The 24,584-nt window shown below is 44.2% G+C and overlaps 1 protein-coding gene across 1 annotated transcript; it reads left to right on the top strand.

Moving 5' to 3' along the window:
• On the top strand, positions 1 to 24,148 carry LOC144729259 (coenzyme Q-binding protein COQ10 homolog B, mitochondrial-like). The gene is made up of 5 exons (XM_078609382.1): positions 1 to 363; positions 11,649 to 11,804; positions 14,862 to 15,054; positions 16,942 to 17,043; positions 18,912 to 24,148. The coding sequence occupies exons 1-5, from the start codon at positions 224 to 226 to the stop codon at positions 19,077 to 19,079; spliced, it is 759 nt and encodes a 252-aa protein (XP_078465508.1). The 5' UTR covers positions 1 to 223; the 3' UTR covers positions 19,080 to 24,148.
• Positions 24,149 to 24,584: the final 436 nt, after the last annotated feature.

Consider the following 24,584-nt stretch of genomic DNA (forward strand, 5'->3'; position numbering starts at 1 on the left):
TAACCGCCGTTCCCCGGACCGGCGACCGGTCACTCGGAGTCGGCGACGATTTGAGGCGGCAGCAGCAGCAGCAGCGAGAGGTGCGGGGGGGAACGCCGCAGCGGACACGCCACACGCTAAGCAAGGGGGAGAGGCGGCGAGAGACAGCCGGCAGTGCACAGGGGAGAGGAGGAAGAGGAGGAGAAGGGGAAGAAGAAGAAGGAGGAGAGGGCGGCGCGCGGCCATGGCGAGGAGCGGCCCCGTGCGCGGGTTCGTGGTAGCGCTGCGTGGAGCGCGGCCTCCTCCTCCGACGACGGCGGAGGCGGCGGCGTCGGCTGCGCGCGGGAGCTCGCGGGTCTCCGCCAGCGAGGGCAGCAGCCACAGGTGACGACTCCTGTACAGCTCATCACCCACCCACGGGCTCGCTACCCACTCTCACCACCCCACAGGATCAGCACCCACAGGCTCTCACCACCCACGGGCTCTCACCACCCACGGGCTCTCACCACCCACAGGCTCTGACCACCCACAAGCTCTCACCACCCACCCACAGGCTCACACCACCCACCCACGGGCTCTCACCACCCACAGGCTCACCACCCACAGGCTCACCACCCACGGGCTCTCACCACCCACAGGCTCTCACCACCCACAGGCTCTCACCACCCACAGGCTCTCACCACCCACAGGCTCTCACCACCTACAGGCTCTCACCACCCACCCACAGGCTCTCACCACCCACCCACAGGCTCTCACCACCCACCCACAGGCTCACACCACCCACCCACGGGCTCTCACCACCCACAGGCTCTCACCACCCACAGGCTCTCGCCACCCACAGGCTCTCGCCACCCACAGGCTCTCAGCACCCACAGGCTCTCAGCACCCACAGGCTCTCAGCACCCACAGGCTCACACCACCCCACGGGCTCACACCACCCCACGGGCTCTCACCACCCACAGGCTCTCACCACCCACGCCCAGCCACCTCGCCACCTGCCCCACAGACCACAACCTACTCCCACCCACATATCTATTCCCCCACCGCCCCTCCTATAGCATTAACAGACTGCTGGCGAGCACCTATGAAGGCCGGCACTGTGGCACACGAGGGGGTGGTTGGGTGGCCAGCACCACGCCCGGCCGCCTTTGTCTCGCCAGTGGTGAAGTCTACGCGCCGTACCAGCTACTCATTTGAGGCTGAGTCGGCCTAGGGGAGGCCCAGGACCGGTTCGGATAATCGTTACTGTTATTGACCGTGAGCAGGAATCGAACTGGGGTCGCCGGGTTCGTAGTGCGCTAACCACCCCACTACCGCTCCACTCTACAATCCACTACCCTCACCCCAACCACCTCACCACCCCAACTCACTACTTGCCCCAAACCACCTCACCACCCACCCCAACTAGTTAAGTCTTAACTCACCACCCACCCTCACTCCCTACATGCCACCCTTAACCTCGCAACCAACTCACTCGCCATCTCTCACCCACACACGCGCCTGCTGCTCAAGACTCCCAACTCAATCATCACAACCACCTCCAGGCCCAACTTACCACCTTACCATCACCCCTTACTCGCGCAATACCCCCCTAACACTCACCCCAACTCACAATCTGCCTCCGCGTCTCGCTTTCTTTGCCTGTTTAGCCTCGCCGCCTGTGCACGCCACCCCTCACCCTTCACACCGCCATCCACTCCCCTCGTGCCCCTCCGCCCTTGTTCGGCCACCCCCAAGATCACATCCCTTTCACTGCCCCCCCCGGACGCGACCCCTGATGCTGCCACCCTGCGACACGAACGCTTAATGCGTTCTCTTCCCCAAGTCCACCACAAGCGGCTTCCCATCGATTTCTTTCCTCGTTTCTTGCGCGTTGATGATGGCACCTCCGATTGGCGCGGTTGGCAACGTACTGTGCGAAAAAAGTTCAACATACATGGAAATAGACGTGTCTGTTCCAGGCGAGATGTTAACTACCTTGCCTGGTATGCAAGGAGGTCGTAGGTTCGACCCTGACGCCTGCTGTATTGAGTTTGCGGTGTCTCTCTCCCCCGTAGTCGCGTGGATTTTTCTCCTGGTCGTCCGGGTTTTCCCCTCCACATTTAGACTCGGCATGCGTTGAGAGTATTTGGCTGCTACTCTAAATTTCCACGCGACGAGGCCACTTCGTTGAGCAATAATTTGTGGCCAGGTCGCTTCTGAACAAAGAGCAAAAGCTCAGTGGGACTTGGTAAACTAAAATCAATAAAAAAAGTTTAAATGCCAATTTCGAGGTCTGCTCGTCACGAGAGGGCTTCACGCGAGAATTCGTCCTCGCCGTCTCATGCCCTCTCCTAACCTCCACGAATCTCTCTCTAACCCACCGATGAGGTGACTTGCTGCCCTTTGACCCCTGCGTGGGGTGAGTTGCTGGCGAGAGGGTGGCAGCACAGTCGACTGGAGCCCGTTTGGCATAAAGACGCGGGGCATGTGGCGTATGTGGGGTGGAACAGAGGCGATTTTGGCTGGGTTTGTGTGTCATGTCGAGGAGGATGGGGTGCCGGGTACACACACACTGCACTTCCGTTGGCTACGTGCGGTGCGAAAGAAGTTCAACATGGGTACATTTTACGGTGCGAGTTTATATACATTCCTGGGGTAATAATGCGATGAGCTGAAGAGGGGGGGCGTTTAAATGATGACGGAGCCACGTCACCCTTAACGTGGGGCAACTTCAAAGTATTTATTATTTATCGGAGACTACTATTCACGCTATACCAGCTGGTCGGCAACGAAAATAAAAAAAATATTTCGAATTCGGAAAAAAAACCCCGTCAATATTTCAAGAACCGTAATGAATGTGAATATGAGACGGTCCTTAATAACGTCACGAAGCATTCCATAAAGGTCCGCATGCGGCTCTCGATCCACAGGTTTGCCGACCCCTGCGCTATGCATTTAGCTGATCTGTGTCATTATTTGGTAAATTAATATGCAGGAATGCGGTACGTCTACAATATGCGACGTCACTGCGAGTAGACACGGATGTAAAAACCACCAACTCCACGTAGCTATGGGAACTCAGACCTCCCTCGCACGAGATGACGAATCGCAATGGACATCCCCCGGTGTAAAATAAAAGCACAGTACTGTACAGTATCCATTCACAAAAAAACACGCACACACAAAGCTGCCGGATTTGGAAACTTGCGCTGAATAACCTAACCTATCTTGATTGCTGCATGGCACGAGACACAAAGACCCCCCCCCCCCGTTTCGCCTTTAACAAGACTTGTGGCAAGGGGTGATCGCGAGTAGCACCTATGAGGGACGGAGCGGCACACGAGGGGGTGGGTGGCCAACATTTACGCCCGGCCGCCTTTCTCCCCAGTGTTGATGTTTACAGACCACACCTTGGGGGTAGGCCCATAACCGCTTCAAGGTACACGCGCATACCCAATGCTATATAGCAGCATAGATGAGTGTATATTGTACAGTACGCAGATATACACATGCACAATAGGTAATGTAGAATTGATGTACCGTACATCTAGGAGGTAAAGGACGACGTAGTAAATATTGAGCAGATTGTATAATCAAGTGTAGTCCATTAAACGGCAAGGTGTGCCATCGAGGTGAATACCTTGGCTCCAGGTTGGCGTGTGTACAGTGAGTGAGTCATGAGGGAGAGAGTCTCTACAATGTGAGCTCGGAACACCGCCTTGCTAGACAAATGACAAGAGAGATGGATGGATACGGGTGGGAAGTGTCTTACCATGGGGTTCCACTTCCCTGGGGAGAGCCAGGAAATATGCCGTCCAAGCCCGAGCATTCACGAAGCCTAAGACGAAGCTTATGGATAATTGATAGTGTTGCTGTTAATGCAGCACTTGATCATTTATATAAAGTATAGCCTTTCTAAGTGTGATATGGTGAGTGCATCGTGTAATAAAGTGTTGGTTATTATAAGAAGCAATACAGATGTACTAAACAAAATGGTCGAATAACCTTGGAAAGAAGGCAGATTGTGAGCTCAATGAATGTGATAAACGCAAAAGTCGTGTTAAACAATATTTCTCAATAAAAGGAAATAATAGTTGCAGGGACACAACTGAAAATAACAACATGTATACCTAGGACAATAATTTAAGCCAAATCAGGATTACTGGATGTAAAAATAGCCGGATGTTTTTGTTGTAAAACTGATTAGATCATTAAAATTGTAAAATTGATTAGATCATTAAAAGTAACACTTAACTAACATTTTCAGTAAGTCTGCATTACCTGCTGTGACATTGATGAGAAACATAGACATTGACAAAAAGTGGAAATAAGCACGGAGATCTTATTTGGTGTACAATTGCACTGAGAGACTGGAACACGTAGATCAAGGGAAATGCAATTTGTTTGCCAAGGAAAGTATGTTGGCTTGGGCAGAACACATGGCGAGAAGGGATGTTGGCTGATGGGATTAGACTGGTCACAAAATGGCAGCCAAAGGAGAGAAGAACGTGGCCAAGCAGACAACGACTTCGTGCAGGACCAAGATGAATTGTGTAATTGGGTTACCGTTAGGGGATGGCGTGGGTGGAGACCTTCATCCAACAGATAATGGACATTGGCTGATGGCAGTTATCAATGATGTTCGCCATGGCTTAGAATGAAAACTCAAGTGCAGCCTTGCTAACCATTGCGCCAACACTCCACCTCCAATATCTGCTTTACCCATCAAACACTGTTTAAATGAGCAACAAGTTAAACATTTTAGCCCATTAATTCGTGCTTGTAACCTCGGATTACAATTTAAATCAAAATTGGCCACATTCTGCAACTGACTTAACCAATACGTAGTCTTGTGAATTTTCACCGTGTTCCAGTGAAGTTCAGAATTAGCCTTGCATGTGATGAGCAACATGCCCACACTTAACCTCGGGGCCACTTGAATGTAAAGTGTCGTTCTTTGGATTGCTGTGCACACGGTTGGTGCAGAGTATATAGACTGCGGTGTTGTACGTGACTTTTTTCCCCCCTCTTCAAAGTTTACACATTTTGTGTGACTTCTGAATGTGCTGGTCGTATTTCATGCGGAGGCATACCGATGGCTTGTGTGGCCGACAGGGCAAAAGAAGGGGGCCTCTTGCATAATGCTACGTTGGTAGAGAGGCCCTCAACATGGCAGCGTATCACCGTTTTGTAACGAAGAAGGGCTTAGCGGGGGGGGGGGGGTGCGACCACACGGCATGCGCTTGGCAAACTGAGGAGCGGGGCAGGCTTGTGCCAACAGAGGCCATGTAGGACTACGAATTTCGTTGAAGTTCCTTTTTTTATCGACCTGTATCGCGTAGCCAGCTCGTAAAAGGTATGCATTGTATGGTGCTGACTGCTGATGTGTCACTTTGGACACATTGAACGTGCCCCGATTATGGCACGCCCACCGGTGCAGATTCGTCGTTGAAATTCGCGTTTTGGCTTCAAGTACAACATTGTAAGTGCAAAGTTGATTTTGTTCCATTTTACTGTCACGGTTTGCCAGCGCATAATTGCATTGGTTGTGAAGATAATTAACGTATTGGGAACAGGTCCATAGCATGAGGGCCAAGCGAGTGCCTGAAGAGGTATGGGGGGAAAAATTCGGCAGCGTGACTTGGTTTATTTTAGTGCCGAGGTGACGCGGTCGTGGCATTAACACTGTGCCCCCCCCCACCACCACCACCATGCAGCATTGCAAACATGAGGATGATGATGCGTGGACGTTTCATCCGACCCCCCCTCCTTCTCTAAGTACGTCACGAGAAGTCTGCAGCCTACGTAGGTTGGCTTCGTGGGCCAATGAGCGACTGCTGTAATTGGATTTGCCTGTACCGCCCCTCTCCACAGTCGTCGCATATGGCCGACAGCGAAGGGCGGCTTGCCGAATCCGGATCGTTGTGGCTTGCACTTGTGCACCGAATAACAGCCAATTTGTGCCCGCTTGCATTTGTTAAATTCTTTTGTCATTGACTCATTGGCCATTCGGAGGGATTTAGAATGTTTTGCCCGTGGCTGGCCTGTGTCCTCGCTGAGCAGTCCTTGCAACCTCAGGTTGTCTCCCTGCTCAAATGAGCAAGTGGTGCATCGTTCATCTCTATTGGTGGCCCCCAGAGCCAGTGACAGAAATTCCACATTGCTATGGTAGGGGGGGGGGCAGTCTAAATATGACGAATCCTCTTGGTTTCTCATAGTGGTACATATGTTATCGACACGGGAGGGACAGACAATAAACGGGAGGGAGATGTGAACTCCACAACCTGCAGATTGCGAGTTGTGCTCTGTCAAGAGCAACCTGGCTGGATCTATATTAAGAAGTTGTGTTGTCTGTTGCCAGGAAGTTAACGTCATGCGGGACCTCGTGATGTCTCATCTCGCACAACAGAACCATGCGTTGCTGATATTATCACGCTGCTATTTTTATGATTTCATATTTAAATATTTAGATTCAAAACCATGCTTTTGACAAATGACTACAATTTGCGGTAGTATAGTAGTCGCTATACTTGGGGGGTCTTTGCCCATACACTGTATGCACAATCATGTATGCAACAATGCAGGGTTAGCCCAAGGCACCTATAGCATTCTCTGGATTCAGTTTTATTGCCCGTCCCTAGCATCGCCAAACGAATATGCTTTTAGAACTTTCTAAAGGTTAATTCTTAATGCCCGAGACTCAACTGTATAGCCTTAGGAAGCCTAGTAATGCAATCTGTACATGCAGTGCAAGGTTTAGGTTTTTGGTTGTTAAAAGACTGCCTAGACTGCGTTGAGGTTTTTTTCTCATGAATAAAGAATAGTCGTAATATTTTGTTTAGTTATTGTAAATCTTCCGGCCTGAATCTTCCAGTGGTCTATGCTTAGGTGTTTAAAGAATGACATTTTTTGTTTGTTGTGCAGTAGCCTCTATTTTATACGGTGTATTGCAATGTAATCCAGGTGCTCCTTGGGGGGGGGAAATAATTGTAACCTCGTCGAACAATAGATTATTTCATTCTAAACTTGGCTATTTTGCATCACGGGACGAGATAACATGCACCACAGCTTGAAAAGTACATCGTTTCGTGATGGCTGAAAGGGGTTTGTGGTTAGTATAGTTTTTGATTTTGCGAATGTGGTTACTGTTGTCATGAATGCAGCATCGGCCTTTATGAATAACTCGTACTACTTTGAACCTCCTGAGTTGTATTGATGATTCCCGTTCTGCAGTACACTTGTTGTTAGCATGTAGGTGGCTGATAAAGCGTAATTAAGAGGGGTATTTTTATGATAATAATTGACGGTTTCGCATCTAAGTCGTTTGAATTCTATTTGATTTTCACTACATTTATGAATACAGTACGTGTAGTATTTCTTAAGGTTATGCGCATCATTGATATTGCACTCTGTTCATAAAACAGATGTCCGTATAAGAGGTAAATGCTATTTACCATGTAAGCATCGTCGTTCATAATTAATTGTTTTCATAAGAGAAACTCTGGTAACAAGTATAGAATAAAAATAGGGTCCATAAAAAGAGGTTTGCATGGGTGTGTACATGTTGAATGTTTTCATATTTTAATGAAACCTATGTATAAAGGTAAAACACCCCACATCGTGAAGCATTACAAAATATCAGGACTTCTTGGTAAACCAATTAGTGTTCATTATAAATCTGCTGGTTTATGCTTTGTGCACGTCAATGACGTGCATGGCAGGATTGGTTTACCGCACGCAGTTTCAGGTTACATGTGGAACTGATTGACTTGCCAGGTGAATTTGCTATGGTGTAGCAGAATGCAAACCCTTTTTTAATTGTGTTCCACTGTTCAGTCAGCTAGAGTAAACTTTTGATAAAAGTTCTAACCATGAATTTTATGTGCGGTGGTTATTAACGCCATTGTTAGTTAGGCACATGCCGCAACTTTTTGTTCCGGCATGGCCGCGTTGAACTCAAACCCAGTTGGATGTGGTGGGATGAGTGGGGAGGGGGTCATGGTAGTAAAATCGGTGTGATTTTTATTTAGCCACCCCATTCCTGGAATTTGTTGCAGCATCCAGTTCCTTGGCGCACAATTCTGCCAGAATTTGTTTTTGTGATTGTGTGCGCGCATGTGTTCATCTTTGTACTATCTAGATTTGAAGTTTTCGTGACTGCAGGGATCCATGCTCTTTGGTTATTTCGGTAAAGTCGCAGATATACCTACGTGACTTTACCGAAATAACCAAAGAGTGTTCATCTTTGTACTCTTTAATATATGTTGTACATTATGTGCAATTAAACCTTGGCTAGCCAGACTAATTGGTGGGGGGGGGATGTCCCTGGTCTGGCTATCTGCGATTGCATTTACAACATGATGCATGTAATCCAGGCGTTTTACTGTACACAGAGCAAAAATTACTTCCTGTGCATGTATTTGTGTACTGGGGGTAGTGTAGTGGTTAGCGTGCTACGAACCCGGTGAGCCGAGTATAATTCCCACTCGCAGTCAACACCAGTGAGGATTATCTGAACTGGTCCTGGGCCTCTCGAAGGTCGACTCAGGCTCAATACATCGCCACTGGGGAGACAAAGGTGGCCGTGCGTGGTGCTGGTCACCAACCCCCTCGTGTGCCTTGCTCCCCTTCATAGGTGCTCGCTATCAGCACTTGCCCCAAAAAGTCTTAAGGCCATACCGGGGGATCTTTGTACTGCACCGAAGTTAAGTTATTCTGTTAGTCGTGGCGATGGTTGGTCCCCTGGGTGTATATCGATACCCCCCCAGCACCCATCCACCTTGCCTCCAATCCCAGCCTCCATTATCCCCCACCACCAACATAGTTCGTGCATTTGATACCCATTACACAGTATACTACATTGTGCAGGTTTTATATATACACCATTTAACATTTTCTAATTCACATTTTCTAATGAATGTTATATATTATTTACAACAACGTAGTCTTAAGTTTTTAATTACATGTTTAAATTATGCGTATTTTTTTTTTAAGTTACGTATATTTTTTATTGGCTTACTGTCTTGGGAAGTTCAAATTATGGGTAGCCAGGGTTTTGATGGCCTGGGTTTAACTTTACTTGTTCTAACGTTCCACTAGATCCAGAGTTTGTATTTAATTGATCCTAGTTTTCTCTTGTTTAGAATGCTTTCTTCATGCAGAGCATCCCAGGTCACCTTACAATTTATAAAAAAAAACTCAAAGCCCACTATCTATCCTGATCAAAAATAAGCTAACTGAAAGAAGTGTGGTTTCAAATTTGTTTTAATATTACACAAATATAAATATCACCCTGAAATACCATTGGAACCTCATTTGCCAGTAGCAAAATATGATAATATGATAATTTGCTACTAGCAAAAGAGGTTCCAATGGTGTAAATGCTTACCCCGAGCTCTCAAACTCTGATTGTTGCATTGTCTTTGAGTTGAGCCTTTTGGCGTCATCTGGTCCAACACCATGTGAGACTAGGCTCTAAGGAAAGCTGTCTCGGGTGTGAAGTTGATTAACTTCAAGGACAGTGCATACATTATCAGAGTTATGTTTTTTGTTTGCATTCCGACTGCAGGTATTGTGGTCAATTCAAACATGACTCCTTGTAAAAAAGGTGTCAGTTTTGTCGTCAGATAAAAGGGTAGTAAAACAATTATCACCCTGAAATGTTGACACAAATATACTTTTCTGATTAATTCGTTTCGTGCAGGTTTCATGCAAATATAAGCATTGCAACCATTGCTTTCCTTGTCCAGAACCTCTCGACTTGTGCATAGTAGAGATTTAGCATTATATACGTTCTGAACTCATCACCATTATTGTTTACACAGTGCTTCGTTTAACAATCAACTTTAAATCAGTCTAACGAGTTGTTAATTTACTCTCTTGAAAAGCAATCTCTTCAAACGATGTTTTGGCATCTGATTGTTTGGCTGCAGATCGTTTTAGAATGCATTTCCAAGCTGTGCAGCTTCATGTAATAAATGTTGTTGTAAAAAACTACATTCATATACAGCTGCTATTGTTATTATTGTTGATCACAAGGCTCTATAATTGAAGCAGTTTTAACTGCCAATATAGGAACAATAATGATGTGAATAATTGTTAGCTGTTATTCTGTATTGCCCATCTTAAACAGTCAATATCCCTGCTCATATGAACAATGGCTATATTTCGAGTGGTGGCTTTAAGACAGTGGTGGAATTTAACCGCAGTTAACTTGATGACCATCAATTGGTACCCATGTCATTGACCCCAGGCCGAAGATGGGTTAAAACATTACTGTCTCGTACAGTACTATCCTTGAACATAATTATTTCATGTCAAATATAAGCTTTTGTGCTATGTTAGTATCGTACTGAATTACAGATTTTGGTTCGTACCTTTTTCAACATTTAACTGCACAAGGTGGTTGTAATATTTAATGTTTACAGTTTTCATACAGTTTTTTTATCAAGTGTAAGTGTGTGCTTAAAGCAGTCGCATGTACTGTTGAGCATGTACTGTTGAGCGTTGCTTTTGTCTAAAAATGACATCCCTCAGGAGGCTGTGCAAAATGCTAAAAGTCATGCTGCGTCTGCCAGTTTCTTTTTCTGGGTGCGGTTTGGCAGTCGCTTTGAAATTCTTTAATTCACTCTGACTTTGCACTCTGGCAGTACTACTTTGCCTTAAAACGGAGCTACTTGTGCTCGTACTACAAAACTCCACCGTTTTGTTTAAAGGTCACTGTTAGGTTTAAAAGTGAGGTTTGTTATGTTTGTATAAATGTGGTGTCGGTACAGACTGAAACCACGCAAGCTATAGAAAAGGCTTACTTTGACAGCATTTTCAACACTGCCTCATGACCTGGACATTATAGAATAGTCAGGATTATTTTTGTTTGACCATCACTAATAAATGATGAGGTATTCTGCGAATTGAACCGTTGTACCTCTACAAACCGACTCTTTGGCTACACATACATTTTGATTTAAAAAAAAGTCCCGTTAAATTAACATGAAGGTGGAACTCCTCTTCATTGGTGGTCAGTGGAAATTCCAAACTATGTATGTTGGACTTCTTTAGCACGATGTAGCCAACCGCGCTAATCGGGAGGCGTGGTTGAAGGACAACAAACTTAAACACAAAGCAGTTCACCAGTGGCAAGGGGGGAAATCTCTCCATAGGATGATGACATTTGAATTTTAAAACATGGGGTACTTATTCATTGTATTGACACTCATGTGGTGATTAGGGGTCGGCACGGTTTGAACCGACTCAAACTGGTTTCAAATTGAGCAATCCAAACCAAACCAGCGACAACTGAACCAAACCAAACCAAAACCAAACCAAACTAAGCTAAACCAAACCTCTTAAGTTGGCTTGAACCAAACTAGTTTGAGCCGGTTCCACCCTGTCCGAGCCAAACCGAGTCGGTTTTCGTAGCCCCAAACCAAACCGAACCAGTTCAAACAGAGCCAAACCAAACCGATTTGGTTCGGTTCAAACCGCGGTTTGGTGGTTTGAGCCAAACCGTGCCGACCCCTAGTGGTGATGAGTTGATTTCCAACATGGAATTGAGCTCAGGATTTGCCCGATTGTAAGTCGTGCGCTCCAAACACAATGTCAGCCAGCTGTCTTTTTTTTAATGATGTTGGGAGGATGTAGAGTGCATTCCAGTGAAGTCATAGGATATGGGTCTCTTGTGTTTGCAGGTATCTGAGTTCATGCGGGATCCTGATGACCAAGAGCCTTGGAACATTCAGCAGGCTGCACCCTCACCAAGCCAGCATGCAGTACCGCTCCTTCATGAATCTCACCTCCCCGTTTGCCAACAAGAGGAAGGAGTACTCTGAGCGAAGAATACTCGGGTATGTTGCTCAGCACTCGTGTATATACTCTGGATATCCTGTTATCTGCATTAATGTTTACTACTTTTTAAAACTTTGTTTAATTTACTAGGTAAGACCCACTGAGCGGTTTTACACGTAGGCTTTCGCGACCAATATTGTTCATAATCAACGATTTTTGGGTTTAGATCGCGTTATTTATAAATGTGTCGTAACCCTCCACCACCCGACACGGCCAATCAGTAAACAAAAAAGTGTCACGTTGACAAAAGACAAATAGTTCACTGCTTTAGCCCACCGGTGTGTTGAAGCGTGAAACCACAACATTTACAATTTGAGTACGACGTTTCGCTGGTAATTGCATCCAGCATCATCGGGCAATTCGCCAGAATGGTGAGGCTCTGCTGTGTCTCCCGTTCTTATATAGAGCAGCAGCAGGGTGACGTCATCATTAACTCATTAACTCATCAGGTGCAAAGATTTGAGGGGGGGGTTATTGTAATTATATACTTGATTAGTAATAAGGCTATTGTTACGATGCGAGTTGTAGATTAGTAATCATTTGGAATGTGTTCTATTGTGATTATGCTACATTAATAATCAGTTAGTGCTTGTTTCCCTTATAAGGAATTGTAATGCATCTTATTTAATAATACGCTTCCATTGAGATTGAGAGAAACAGAAATAACTTTAATCGCTCAGACAGCTACAGGCTTAGTGCTGCCTGGAAGCGTATTATTAAATAAGATGCATTACAATTCCTTATAAGGGAAACAAGCACTAACTGATTATTAATGTAGCATAATCACAATAGAACACATTCCAAATGATTACTAATCTACAACTCGCATCGTAACAATAGCCTTATTACTAATCAAGTATATAATTACAATAACCCCCCCCCTCAAATCTTTGCACCTGATGAGTTAATGAGTTAATGATGACGTCACCCTGCTGCTGCTCTATATAAGAACGGGAGACACAGCAGAGCCTCACCATTCTGGCGAATTGCCCGATGATGCTGGATCCAATTACCAGCGAAACGTCGTACTCAAATTGTAAATGTTGTGGTTTCACGCTTCAACACACCGGTGGGCTAAAGCAGTGAACTATTTGTCTTTTGTCAACGTGACACTTTTTTTACTGTTTGGCCGTGTCGGGTGGTGGAGGGTTACGACACATTTATAAATAACGCGATCTAAACCCAAAAATCGTTGATTATGAACCCACTGAGCGATATAGCTCTTTTTCAGAAGCGACCTGGCCACAAATTATCGATCAACAAAGTCGCTTATCGCGTGGAAATTCATAGCAGCCAAACACTTAAACACATTTCGAAATGTGGAGGGGAAAAACCGGACAACCCGGAGAAAAATCCACGCGACCACAGGGAGAACATGCAAATTTCAAATATACAGGCGTCAGGGTCAGAGTAGAATCCACGACCTCCTGTATACCAGGCGAGGTAGTTGGCATCTCACCACCATGCTATTGGCGCATTTGCTTGTGTAAATAAGTCCTTATCTGTGAAGTTTCGTCAGATACATTTTTCATTTAGCATTCCTGGAGATCCCTTCTGGGTGAATCCATATCCCCATCTATTAATATATAAATATGCCTCCATAAATACAAAAATCATGAAGTGGAAGGTGTTGGAGAGGTGCTGTAGACCAAGCAAGTCCTGTCATGTGCTTTTGCCTCTGCTGCGGAGATATCAGAAGACTGTAGAAGGCGGCAGCAGCATCAAAAAGGGCATAATTTGTAATTTCTTCATCTTGTTATCGCCCCTGTTTATATCCACTCCTGGATAAATAAATACAAATCCTGGTGTCCCCATTTCTTATAACTACGGAATTAGAATGCATCCGACGCCTGCAAATGAACTGTTAGCTCTCTCGGTCCTTCCACGAGCACGTATGGCACGCTCAAATTTAGAAACTTTAACTTTTCATGGTTTATGGAATGTCCCGTTCCCACACTAATCCCTAAAACTACTGGAATGTGCTCAATGCTTACTCTCCTGTCATCCAAAATTAACCTCTCGACTTAAGCAATTTTAAATGGAAAAGAAGAATTAATAGGCTGACCACTGCTTTCATCATCGCATGCGTGCTCACTTACCGATTGATACCGTTCCTCCCCTCTTGTAAATGGTAACGTTATTAGTCTTTACCAGGTTATTATTTTTACACATTTTACTTATGCTTGCACTTTCAATGAACCAAATTGAATAACTTTAATAAATATTTCTTAAGAGTTGGCCTGATCTCTTATCACCTTGGCCCTGTTAACTTATCGTTGTGGTGATTAATTGATGCACTGGCATATAAACATTCAGTATTATAAGTCGTAATAATATGTACTTTTATTAATACAGAAGTGTTTTTGAGTGCTAATGAGTATACTATTATCAGTATTAATGTTAGCCTTTCATTATATGATTGCTGTTGGTTACATTTTAATTATTGCATGATGTATAGGAGTAAATGAGGCTGTGATCTTCACTTTGTTGCCCCCGAACCAGCAGTACAAATTACACATTCCCATGTTGGATCGTCGGCAACATAGATCAAGCAATGTTTACTTCTAATTTTATCAATTGAAGAAATTATTCACTGAGTTGACCTCCAACTTGGATTTTTTAAACTTGCTAATTCCAATTGTGAATCATGTGCTAACCACAGCACTACCCATCTGGGTTATCAAATAAATATTAATTAGCAACTGCCACCTTTTACTTTTTAAGGAAGCTGATAAGACGATTTTCTATACACGGCAAATAATGCTTGTCCATCCGAGAACACCTGCCATGTTTGCATGAACTGAAATCTCTGGGGTCAATTGAAGTGTTTTTTAAAATGTACTGTCATGCTGCATACAATTTAGATGAGTGCATGTACTGTACATTAAAACTTGTGCATGTTAACGTAAGGATGTGCACCTGACGCATGCATTCGTTGAGTTGAATAGAGGCTGTCTTAGACTGGCTTATCAGCTTGATTTTATGTTGATCCAGAGCTAGTAGAACATTGGGATGAGGATTTGGTGCAGAGCTGGTGGCGTCTCTGTCCATGGCAGGTACTCAATGCAGGAGATGTACGGCGTGGTGGCCAATGTGGACGACTACAAGACATTTGTGCCATGGGTGAAGAAATCGCTCGTGGTGTTCCAGCGTTCAAGCCATATCAAGGCGCAGCTGGAGGTTGGCTTCCCGCCCATGATCGAGCGATACACGTCCAGCGTGACGCTTGTGGAGCCCCACCTCGTCAAGGTGACATTTGCACGCTCGCCCAGGACACGGACTCAGTGACTCGCTTGCTTACGAGCGGCGCCAGCCATGTGCTTAAATGCCAGCGCACTTCATCAATTGCCAACAACGTCGTGCTGCAACTGTTGAACCGTTGACATCTGACCCCAGGGTCTACTGTAACAGTATCCCAGAATTTGGCTTCATTTTCTTCTTCCCTTCAGTCACAGACCAGTGCTGCGCAAATGCCTGCCTCGGTAACTCTCCGTCCTCCATTGCACTCTGCGGCCATGATATTTGCAGCGTCTTGCACGTACACCTTCATGGTGCATGTGTTGTACCTTACGCAATGGTGTTCTATTGTCAGATAATGAGTTTTAAAACTGCTCTAAATCACTAGGCACAGGAGAATCATTGACCTTTGAGCATGCCATTAGAAAAGACTTCTGTTTTTGTCATGGCTGTTTCCAGTGAATACCAGCCTGAATGTGTTTAATTGTGAATGGAAATTATATCTGTCTACCTGTGGTGTTTATGCCATTTCTATATTGACATATGTTACTTAAAGCTTGAAAGCACGAAAAATCGTATTCAACAAACATGCAGAATAATGGTTACTTCCTCTTTTGTAATGATGTTTTTTTCTTTTAATGTGGAAAAAACTAGTTTTTTAAATAACCTTAAAAAGATTATAACAACATTGTCACTATCTTATTGTTTTTAGAATTGTATCGTTTTATGAAACGAGGGTAGCATTGATAGTGTTGTGTTAATATTTTGGTGTTCATGTTCATACGCTTTGGGTCTTTAGGTAAAGTCACGTAGATAGAAAATTATAAAAAAAATCTGACATTTCGATTGCAACGCAAGCAATCGTCTTCAGGTGAAAAAATACAGCAGGCGGACTGCTGAGGCAGCAATATATATTCATGTTTCCAATTAACATTGAATATGAGCATTGAAAGGTTTAATTTAAGGACCATTGTTAAAAGAAAATGTATCCTTCAGGGTTAGAGGTTAGGTTGCTGTTCTGCCCTTTTCATCAGCTGTGACAATTGGCCACATGTTGTTCCGATGACAAAGGTCATTCTTATTTTCCTGGCACAGCTGCTCTTGGCTAAGTATCAGCTCCTGATTATCTGTGATGCGCATTGTAGTGTTACTATGCCTTCACATTGGGTAACTGATACGCTTGGTCATTAGACATGGTAACTAAGATAAAATATTTATATGCCCTGGGTGCAGAAATAGCACGTTTAAAATTTAAAGTATTCGCTGCTAAAGTTATAAATTTGTATGCCCTGAGCTTGTGGTGGAAATTCTACGTTTCCAGTCTCCACATAATAACCGCGGTTTGACTTTTCATGGTCGATCCCCAACATGGGACATGGAATATGCAGCCTTCCACAGCAACATCTAGCATTGACTACCTCGCCTGGTATGCAGAATGATCGTCGGTTCAATCCTGACCCTGACGCCTGGATATTTGGATTTTTCTCTGGGTTCTCCGGCTTTTCCCTGCATATTAATAAACTTGTGTTTAGATGATTTGGCTGCTATTAAGTTCTACATGATAAGCCACTTAATTGAGATCATTTATGGCCAGGTTGCTTCTAAAAAAAATGCTAATAGCTCTGTTGCCTTACCGAGTAAAATAAAATAAAAGTTTTTAGTTTTAAATAATATAGATCAACAAAGTTCATGACAAATGCATTGCGCATATACTTATGACAATGTTAAGCCGATTTAAGATACAAACTCTGGTATTGCTTGTCATGCATTTCTATTCGCGGATGAAAGACTCTGGCAAGCATTCGTGAATGAGGTTGTTCCTTCACCTGAATAGATTTGTCGATGCTGCCTAGTTTGGTGGCTCATGTGTTTTTTTTTGCCACCTCCATGTCTGCGCAGGCCATATGCACAGATGGACGGATTTTCAACCACCTGGAGACGGTGTGGCGATTCAGCCCGGGCATCCCAGGCATTCAGCGCAGCTGCACCCTCGACTTTTCTGTACGTGCACCAGTGCAGAGAATAAACAGGCTCCTGAGGGAGAAGGATAAGAGAGAGGATTTGCTTAACTTAATCAGGGATATATCTGTTCACGTCCCTCTGTCTAAACAGATGACGAGAGCCCTGCGGAGTTTCTTTATCTAGCTGGAATGGATGGATGGTAATCATGGTCACTTTAAGATAGTAATTGCATTAGGCCCTTTATTGCCTCACTGGTTATTTGTAGGTGGTGTATAGAATACCAACTTGCATTAAAAAACCAGCTGGTACCCAGCTGTGTAGCTGTTCATTTCTGGCCAAGCAGAAATTGGAGGGAAAAATGTGAAAACCAGATAATTTCGGTTTGCGTTTTGAACACCCTCAGGCACGGTAGTCACGAGACCTCCGTAACCAGACGGTGGCGGTGGGGAGAAGGGCAAAACGAGCTGACTGAGGGGAGGGAGGAGGGGGAGTAGTGTGAGGACAAAATGGGTAGGGGGGGAAGGAGTGGGTAGAGCAGAAGAGTGGAGAGGAGGGGAGTGAACCTGCAATTGACGGAGAGACGGAATGGGAAAACAGAATCAAAGACATAGGTACACAATGATAGGGAGAAAGACGGGGAGAGAAATAGACATATCTACACACAGACGGACACAATATAATGACAAGCACAAACTGATACATGCAGAGAGACAGATGCTAGAAATGGAGACGGTCAGATGAAGAAGGCACACATACATAGATGCCTAAATAGAGACCTCGAGAGAGACTGATAGAGGCAGATAAATACACACGCAGACTCCGAGGCAGCAAGTGACAGACATAGAAAAACCAGATGTCCAGTAAAAGGCAGACGACACACAATACAGACAAGCAAAACACAAACTAAAGTCTGTCTTTGTCCTTAAATGTGGCAACACTAATTTTGTTGGTGGGTTTGAGCCGCTGGTAGAAATTCCACATTGACAATGATGAGGCCTGTTTCTCTATATGATGACCACAATTTTGTTATAATGTGGTGCAAATATACACAATTATCAATACAACATTGATCCACCCCAATCGAAAATATTGGAGGCCCTTCGAACAATGAGGTCATTTGGGGCCACCATGTTGACCCCCCCCCCCCCCCCGCTTTATAGCTCATCGAAGTCCAAATAAATAAAGATTCTGATTCTGTTGGCACCTGTGCTCGTGATACTGCGACTGTTTGCAAAGAGGGGAAAAAAACAGCTTTTTCCAATTACACTGCAAGTTGAAACATGCATGTCAGGCATGTGAGGCATGTTGGCAGTCTGGGCACGAATGATTAATAAGAACCCCATTGTGTAAACTTGATTTTCATACTTCATTTAGCTCGGTGACTTGGTGTCAATTATACACAAAGCAAACTACATAAAGTGTGCTCCCTTCTGAGTATGGTTAGAACAGCGAGAGTAAGATGCACAGGAAGTGCAGGAAGCACTGCCCCAATGGAACATATTAGTCGTAGTACGGTTGGCTACATACATTTATGAATATTGCTAATATTAACGGCGATGGGGGGGGTGTTGATTCAATCTAGAATACCTCTGGGGATGGTTGATTAATGTGTGCCACCTTGTGGGAAGTGAACAGAGGTTGTCCAATGGAGAGACTGGTCCCTCACCATTGGAATGTAGAATAACCTCCACTGCCCCATGACCACTAATGGAGATGAACATTGTTTCATTACAATTTTGCGCATGGAGGCACTTGGGCTTGATGCTGAACAATTATCATTGCCGTCGTCTTGTATGCGTTGCTTGATTTGCACAACGTTAATATAAAGTGAAATTATACTAAATTCCACACCAGCCACTTAATGCGAAGGGGCATCCCCTTATTTTCTTCTTCCCCCTTCCCCGCAGACCTCCTTCGAGTTCCGATCACTGCTGCATTCGCAGCTGGCGGGCATGTTTTTCGACGAGGTCGTGAAGCAGATGGTCGGCGCCTTTGAGCGACGTGTGCGCAAGCTGCACGGTGCTGAGACGCCCATACCCCGCGAGTACATGGTCCACGAGGTGCACCACACGTGAGGGGCCCCCTCCTCTCGCCCCCCTCCCCTTCCCCCTTCCTCCGCCTCTCCCACCTTGCTCACTGCAACCAGACCCCCAGCATCCTCGCAGAACAAGGTCGCACCCAACCACCCCCAACGCCTGTGTGCCGACAGCAGGGAACAGTGGCTGAGGGTACCGAGTGAGCGAGCGTGGTGTGGCGGGGCCCTGTGTGTTGCGTGTCCGCATCTTGAGTGCCATGCTGGAGTGGCGGGGGCGGGAGGAGGTGGGGTGGCACCTTTATGATGTATCCTATGTCAGACGTAATTAAAACTCGCATATATTATTTATGGTTTTGAAAGACTTAATTTCCATATGTATGGAAAATGAGCACCTTGTTCGTTAGAGAATATATTCTTGGTTGTTTTTTTTTTATGAATCTTTTGGGCCGTCCTCTGACATGAGTGTGCACGAGGAGTTATGCCGAGTGGCTGGCCAATCTGCAGATGTAACCGCCCCTGGCTTGCACTTTGACCTGCAGATGCACTCAGCACCTTTACCACTTTGTTGCATTACAGTGTATAATTTCTATGGACTGCCACCTTTGGGGAACTGAAAACAAAATACAGCCTTCTAAAATATAATTTCAAGGTGACTGAGCCTACATTTGCATTTCATTATTTTTTTAAGGGTCCAACGTGCACAAATCATAATGTTTGCAGGTCTAACAAGTGCATCTCTTGTCGGGAAAGCATCTCCATGTTCAGGGAACTATAGACGAGAGATTTGATGCAGCAATAATGTTGAATGAGATGTTGAAGATATAAATGTGGACATAAACCGTTTGTTGGTACTAGCTTTATGGTATCTGCTTCAAGGGGCACTTGCAGAAGTAGTTGCTTCAGGACATCAGCTTGATGAATACACTGTTAATATGTACAAGCATAGGTGAACTGGTTCATATTGAGACCACAAAAACAGATCTGTAAATAGATGGGAAAGCCTGGGAGTACAAAAGTGAGGTGCATGGAGAACTTGTTGATTCACCTTATTCATATTTCCACAGTGCATTGACTCCTATTTTTTGAGGGGGTCACCTGTAATGAATGCTGTAGTGGGTGTGATGTTGTGCACAATCAAGGTGTACTCTGCAATATAGTGTAAAGCTGTCATGAAAAAGCCCCTGAGTTGCATCTGTAATGCCACCATGTGTTAGAAATGTTGGATTTCAACAGAAAAGTAATCTTGGCATCAAGACTGACATTGTCCACACTAAAAATGGACCTGATCATACTCGGCTACATATTGTGTATTTAGGATTGTAAAGCCTCCAATATTTATCATTTATGTTGCTAGCCATAAAAAAAAAAACCTTCTTAAAGTGTTACAAAATGTTTCATGATAAAATCACACAGGAAACATCCCTGTACAATTTACGCTCTGTTTAGTATCGACATTGCAGTGGTGAAAGAGCAACTTAAGTTGGCGGTCGCATACGCACACATTTCCCTACCCACATTGGAATGTAGTAGTGAGTTTCCATAAGGAACAAGATATCGGCACGTGCGCAGGAGAAATGTTGCCCGGTTTAAAAAAAGCTACCTCAATCGTGGTGGTTGAATGAATGGGCGTGCTGAACGGCAGTGGGGTTTGGATTTGGAAGCGTCATCGTAATGGGACCCATGGAAAGACCGTTCTGCAACGACCGATTGTAAGGTCCTGTTCAGAGCCGGTTTTACAGAGCGTGGCAAAATAATCTTGCCTGAAGTTATCAGCTGATCAAACCAGTGATTACCTCTCGCATAAAATGTCTTGTAGTTTTGAGAAGCATCTGATAAAGGTGACATAATATCCTGTTCCGGAACTTGTTCAATCACTTCAGTTGACCTTTCGAATGAATGAGCATGTAATTAGAGGGTAGATTCATTGAAACAATTACCAACATGTCTGATTTACCGGCCGCCGAGCATATTCCAAACCACATTGTTATCATGCTGCTATTGCTCGACAGCAAAGCAATGGGTTTGCTGGCAATCGCTCTGTAGAAATCTGTGAACAGGGCTTGGTGCCGAGTGGTTTTTATAATTGCACCTTTCATTGCTGATGCTTGAACATGTGTACAATAGTGGTTTATCATTCTCCGCCTTACCCGTTGGAGTCTGGGAAGTAAACTGTGCCTTCTGTAAAGCAATGCAAGCTGTGAAGATTTGGACTGCAGTTCTAACCAGCCATTTTGCGCTGACTTTTTTTTCGCATTGAATGTATAAGTTATAACCACAGGTGGTGAATGCCATTCTCATAGCTGCCCCACCTGTTCCAACTTTTGACAATTCTGTTTTGTGGGTGTATTAATTGAAATCCATCCTTTTTTGTTACTTGCTGTACATCGGAGCAAATCAAGACAAAAGTGGATTTTAAATACAAAAATATCCTGTTCTGTTAACTTCGTGTAAAATGTAGTATAACGCACCATAAGCATTTATTGTTACTCTCTTTCCTTATGTTCCTTCCCTTTGATCGTCCACCTGAATATTGACTTAGTTTTTGCTCAAAGTCTGAAAAATCGGAGGAAACGCCTCTTTTCTACCACTTAAATTGCCAGCTGTTCATTGTTGGTATTGCTGGGTTTCCATCTGTTTCACTGTTGGGCACAGTAGAAACTTTGAAAATAGTTTGTGGGAATGGCAGGTATGAGCAGAGAAAATACATTTCCACCTGGCCTGCTCACTGAAAACATCAAGCAAGGGATTTCAATTGTAATTTTCACAAACTGTTAAGCCAATTTAAATATCAAAACCTACATTAGTTGTGCACACAATTGGCACAGTTTTATTTCAACTAAAATGTATAAAAGCTCGACAACTGAATTTCCCTCTTGATGAGTATATTAACCTGTTAAGTCACGTGGCAACAAAAGGAATAATCATCGTTGATGTCCTCATGGAAATCTTAATTATAACTATTCCACTGGCTCCTTTAAACTTTTTGAGTGCATACGTTGCTGGAGTGGACTTACCACTGCCTTGGTCCAGAGTGCAGAGCTCTTTCAAAGAGTTAGTTAAAACTGTTTCATTCTATACTGTGTATTAATGTATACATGTGGTGTTTTGCATCCCATGATAAACCCCATTAATGTAAGCTGACTGGCAAGTGCTTAAAGAACATCAGTGCTGTGCATGGAACTGGCCAGAAAATATCCGTGCTCATGGTAATGTAATGTGGATGGGGGAATATTGTGATGTCCTTAATAGAAAAGTAGCACAATTACTGAATGTCATTGGTAAGTACCATGAAGCATCCTTAAAATAAACTGAATGGAGTGGAATGGGAGTTATTCAGTACAAATACATATTTGCATTTATCGTCACGTGAAAACGTCTGTGGCTTAGTTTAAGCAGAAGTTTGCTTAGAAAGTGCAAAACATGGGTTGATTCAACAATATCGTAATATATTATTTTTGGTCCCTCGTGCCTGACAATGGTTGTCAGCTGTGATCCCATCATTGCTTGCTGGTCTCCGTGTGGTAAATTGGCCTGTTATGTTCACTCCAATTCTCTCAATTTCTCATGACTTACTGCAGTGTGCTTCCATGTTCGCCAATCAAATCTGTCCAGTGCCTAATAGCAAACAGCCTTATCAGTTGATGTCTGCATTTAATTATTACCAGTTCTCGAAACGTTTAACCATTGTGATAACCTTGTCAGCTGCACATATCTGCCAACTTATCACATTTTCATAGACTTGGTTATCAGTCTGCTTGCATTGTGCTTGCACATGAGTAGACCTTAACAGCAAGCTCTGCACTCGGTAGGATGAGGACAAACAGAGACTGCTTTCTTGGTATGTGCAATCATTGTGAACGCAAACTATCCATTGTCATCTCCTCTCCAAGTCGCAGAAACCATTTGGTGCTTGGAGTTGATTTGTCCATTGGTTATCTATGCCACAACACTGCATGGCCCAACTGCTGACTGATCAGATGGCTCATTATTTAACATGGAGCATTCTGAGACAGGATTACTTAATTGAAACCCACCCTTCAGAATCTAACCACACAGCATCCAAATAGCTCCAGTGTTTGAGGAGTGTAAATGGTTGCTTGTATGCTGTTAGTTTTCTTTCAGCACACGATGGGTGGTATATACCATATCAATTTGATATATAGCTAATCACAGTGCATTTTACCGATTCTGCCTTGCACATTATAAAAGAGTGAAGTATTCTTCCCATCTAATATACCAATTTGCCTCCCGTGGACAAATTTTAAACTTTCTTGAAAGTTTACCCGGCTTGTCTTCCACAGCATGAACTTGTGTGTACAGACCATTGTGAATCGAGCAACCAAAATCGACGGAGCATTGCCAATCTCCAGTGTTGGTAGAGAACGTCGTAATCACCGACTGGACAAGTTTTGCCACCATTGCTATATGGAGCGATTTATTGGCAAATTTTTATTTTTGGGAAGCTGCCCAGCTAACTTATGATATCTATATTCATGCTGCAATCCAAAAACCCCAGCATTTTAAAGAACTATGCATCGGTGAGTTGTGAGACTGAAAAGCAAAGAGGGTTTTTGTTGTTATTATCACAGTGCCTCCACCTGTACAACAGTGCTCAAGTTGGCGTCATCACTTGGGCTCTGCCTTTATTCAGTGAAGGTGCTGCTCTGACGTACTCGAACCACGTGCCCGCTACATGAAGTGCATTATCACGTTGGCAGCATTTTGACAAAGACATGTGGAGCACAAATGTGTATGGTGGTGTTGTGTACCCCAAGGATACTGCATATAGTTCAGTTAGCTGGACGTACATGTTAGCATGCATAGTCAAAATGCAACTTTTCGGTCAACCACTTAGTGTTAACTATCCTTTGCACCCTTATGGAGTGTTTGGTAGATGATTGATATTCACCATGAATTTTACGTCTCGTGTGTTTTTCTGTAATTTGGATTCGCATGCCCAGTTACCTGGGCCCTGCAGGTGCCGGTTTATTGAGAATGGGGATCAAGGGGAACTGTTGTGTGCATGCTGCCTTGTACATTCAGAACATATATTGTAACGAAAAAAAAAGTGTATTGTATAACGGATGTAATAAAATTTAATGTTCTCAACTATACTATACGGGTACATTTTTAACTGTGTTCTTGCATCTTACCATCCAATGAAATGCCATGCTGTGTGACACCTTTTGTGCGATTGCCAGTGGTGTTTGCGTTTGCATACACATCCATGATGCCAGTGACCTCTGTTCAGTTCCCTTTCATACACACGAGTGCCACGTGTGATATCTAACTGATCCTGAGACCAGCCTTCCTAAGGCAGACTTTATCTTAAATTAGTACTTTCTACAGTGTGGAATCATCGGAAGACAATGGAGGCACATCATTGTTTCCACACTCCCATTTAATGTCCTTTGCTGGCGTTAGAAGGTGCTCAATAGCAGCATTTGCCCTCGGACTTAAAGTGAAATTAATGAGTTTATTTTTAAACCCGCTTCGTTTTTCAAATTGCTTTTTGGTAGTGCCTCAATCTGCATATCCTTTTGCA

The sequence above is a fragment of the Lampetra planeri genome, chromosome 2, assembly GCF_965212315.1.
Source record: "Lampetra planeri chromosome 2, kcLamPlan1.2.h2, whole genome shotgun sequence".
NCBI classification, from domain to species: Eukaryota; Metazoa; Chordata; class Hyperoartia; order Petromyzontiformes; family Petromyzontidae; genus Lampetra; species Lampetra planeri.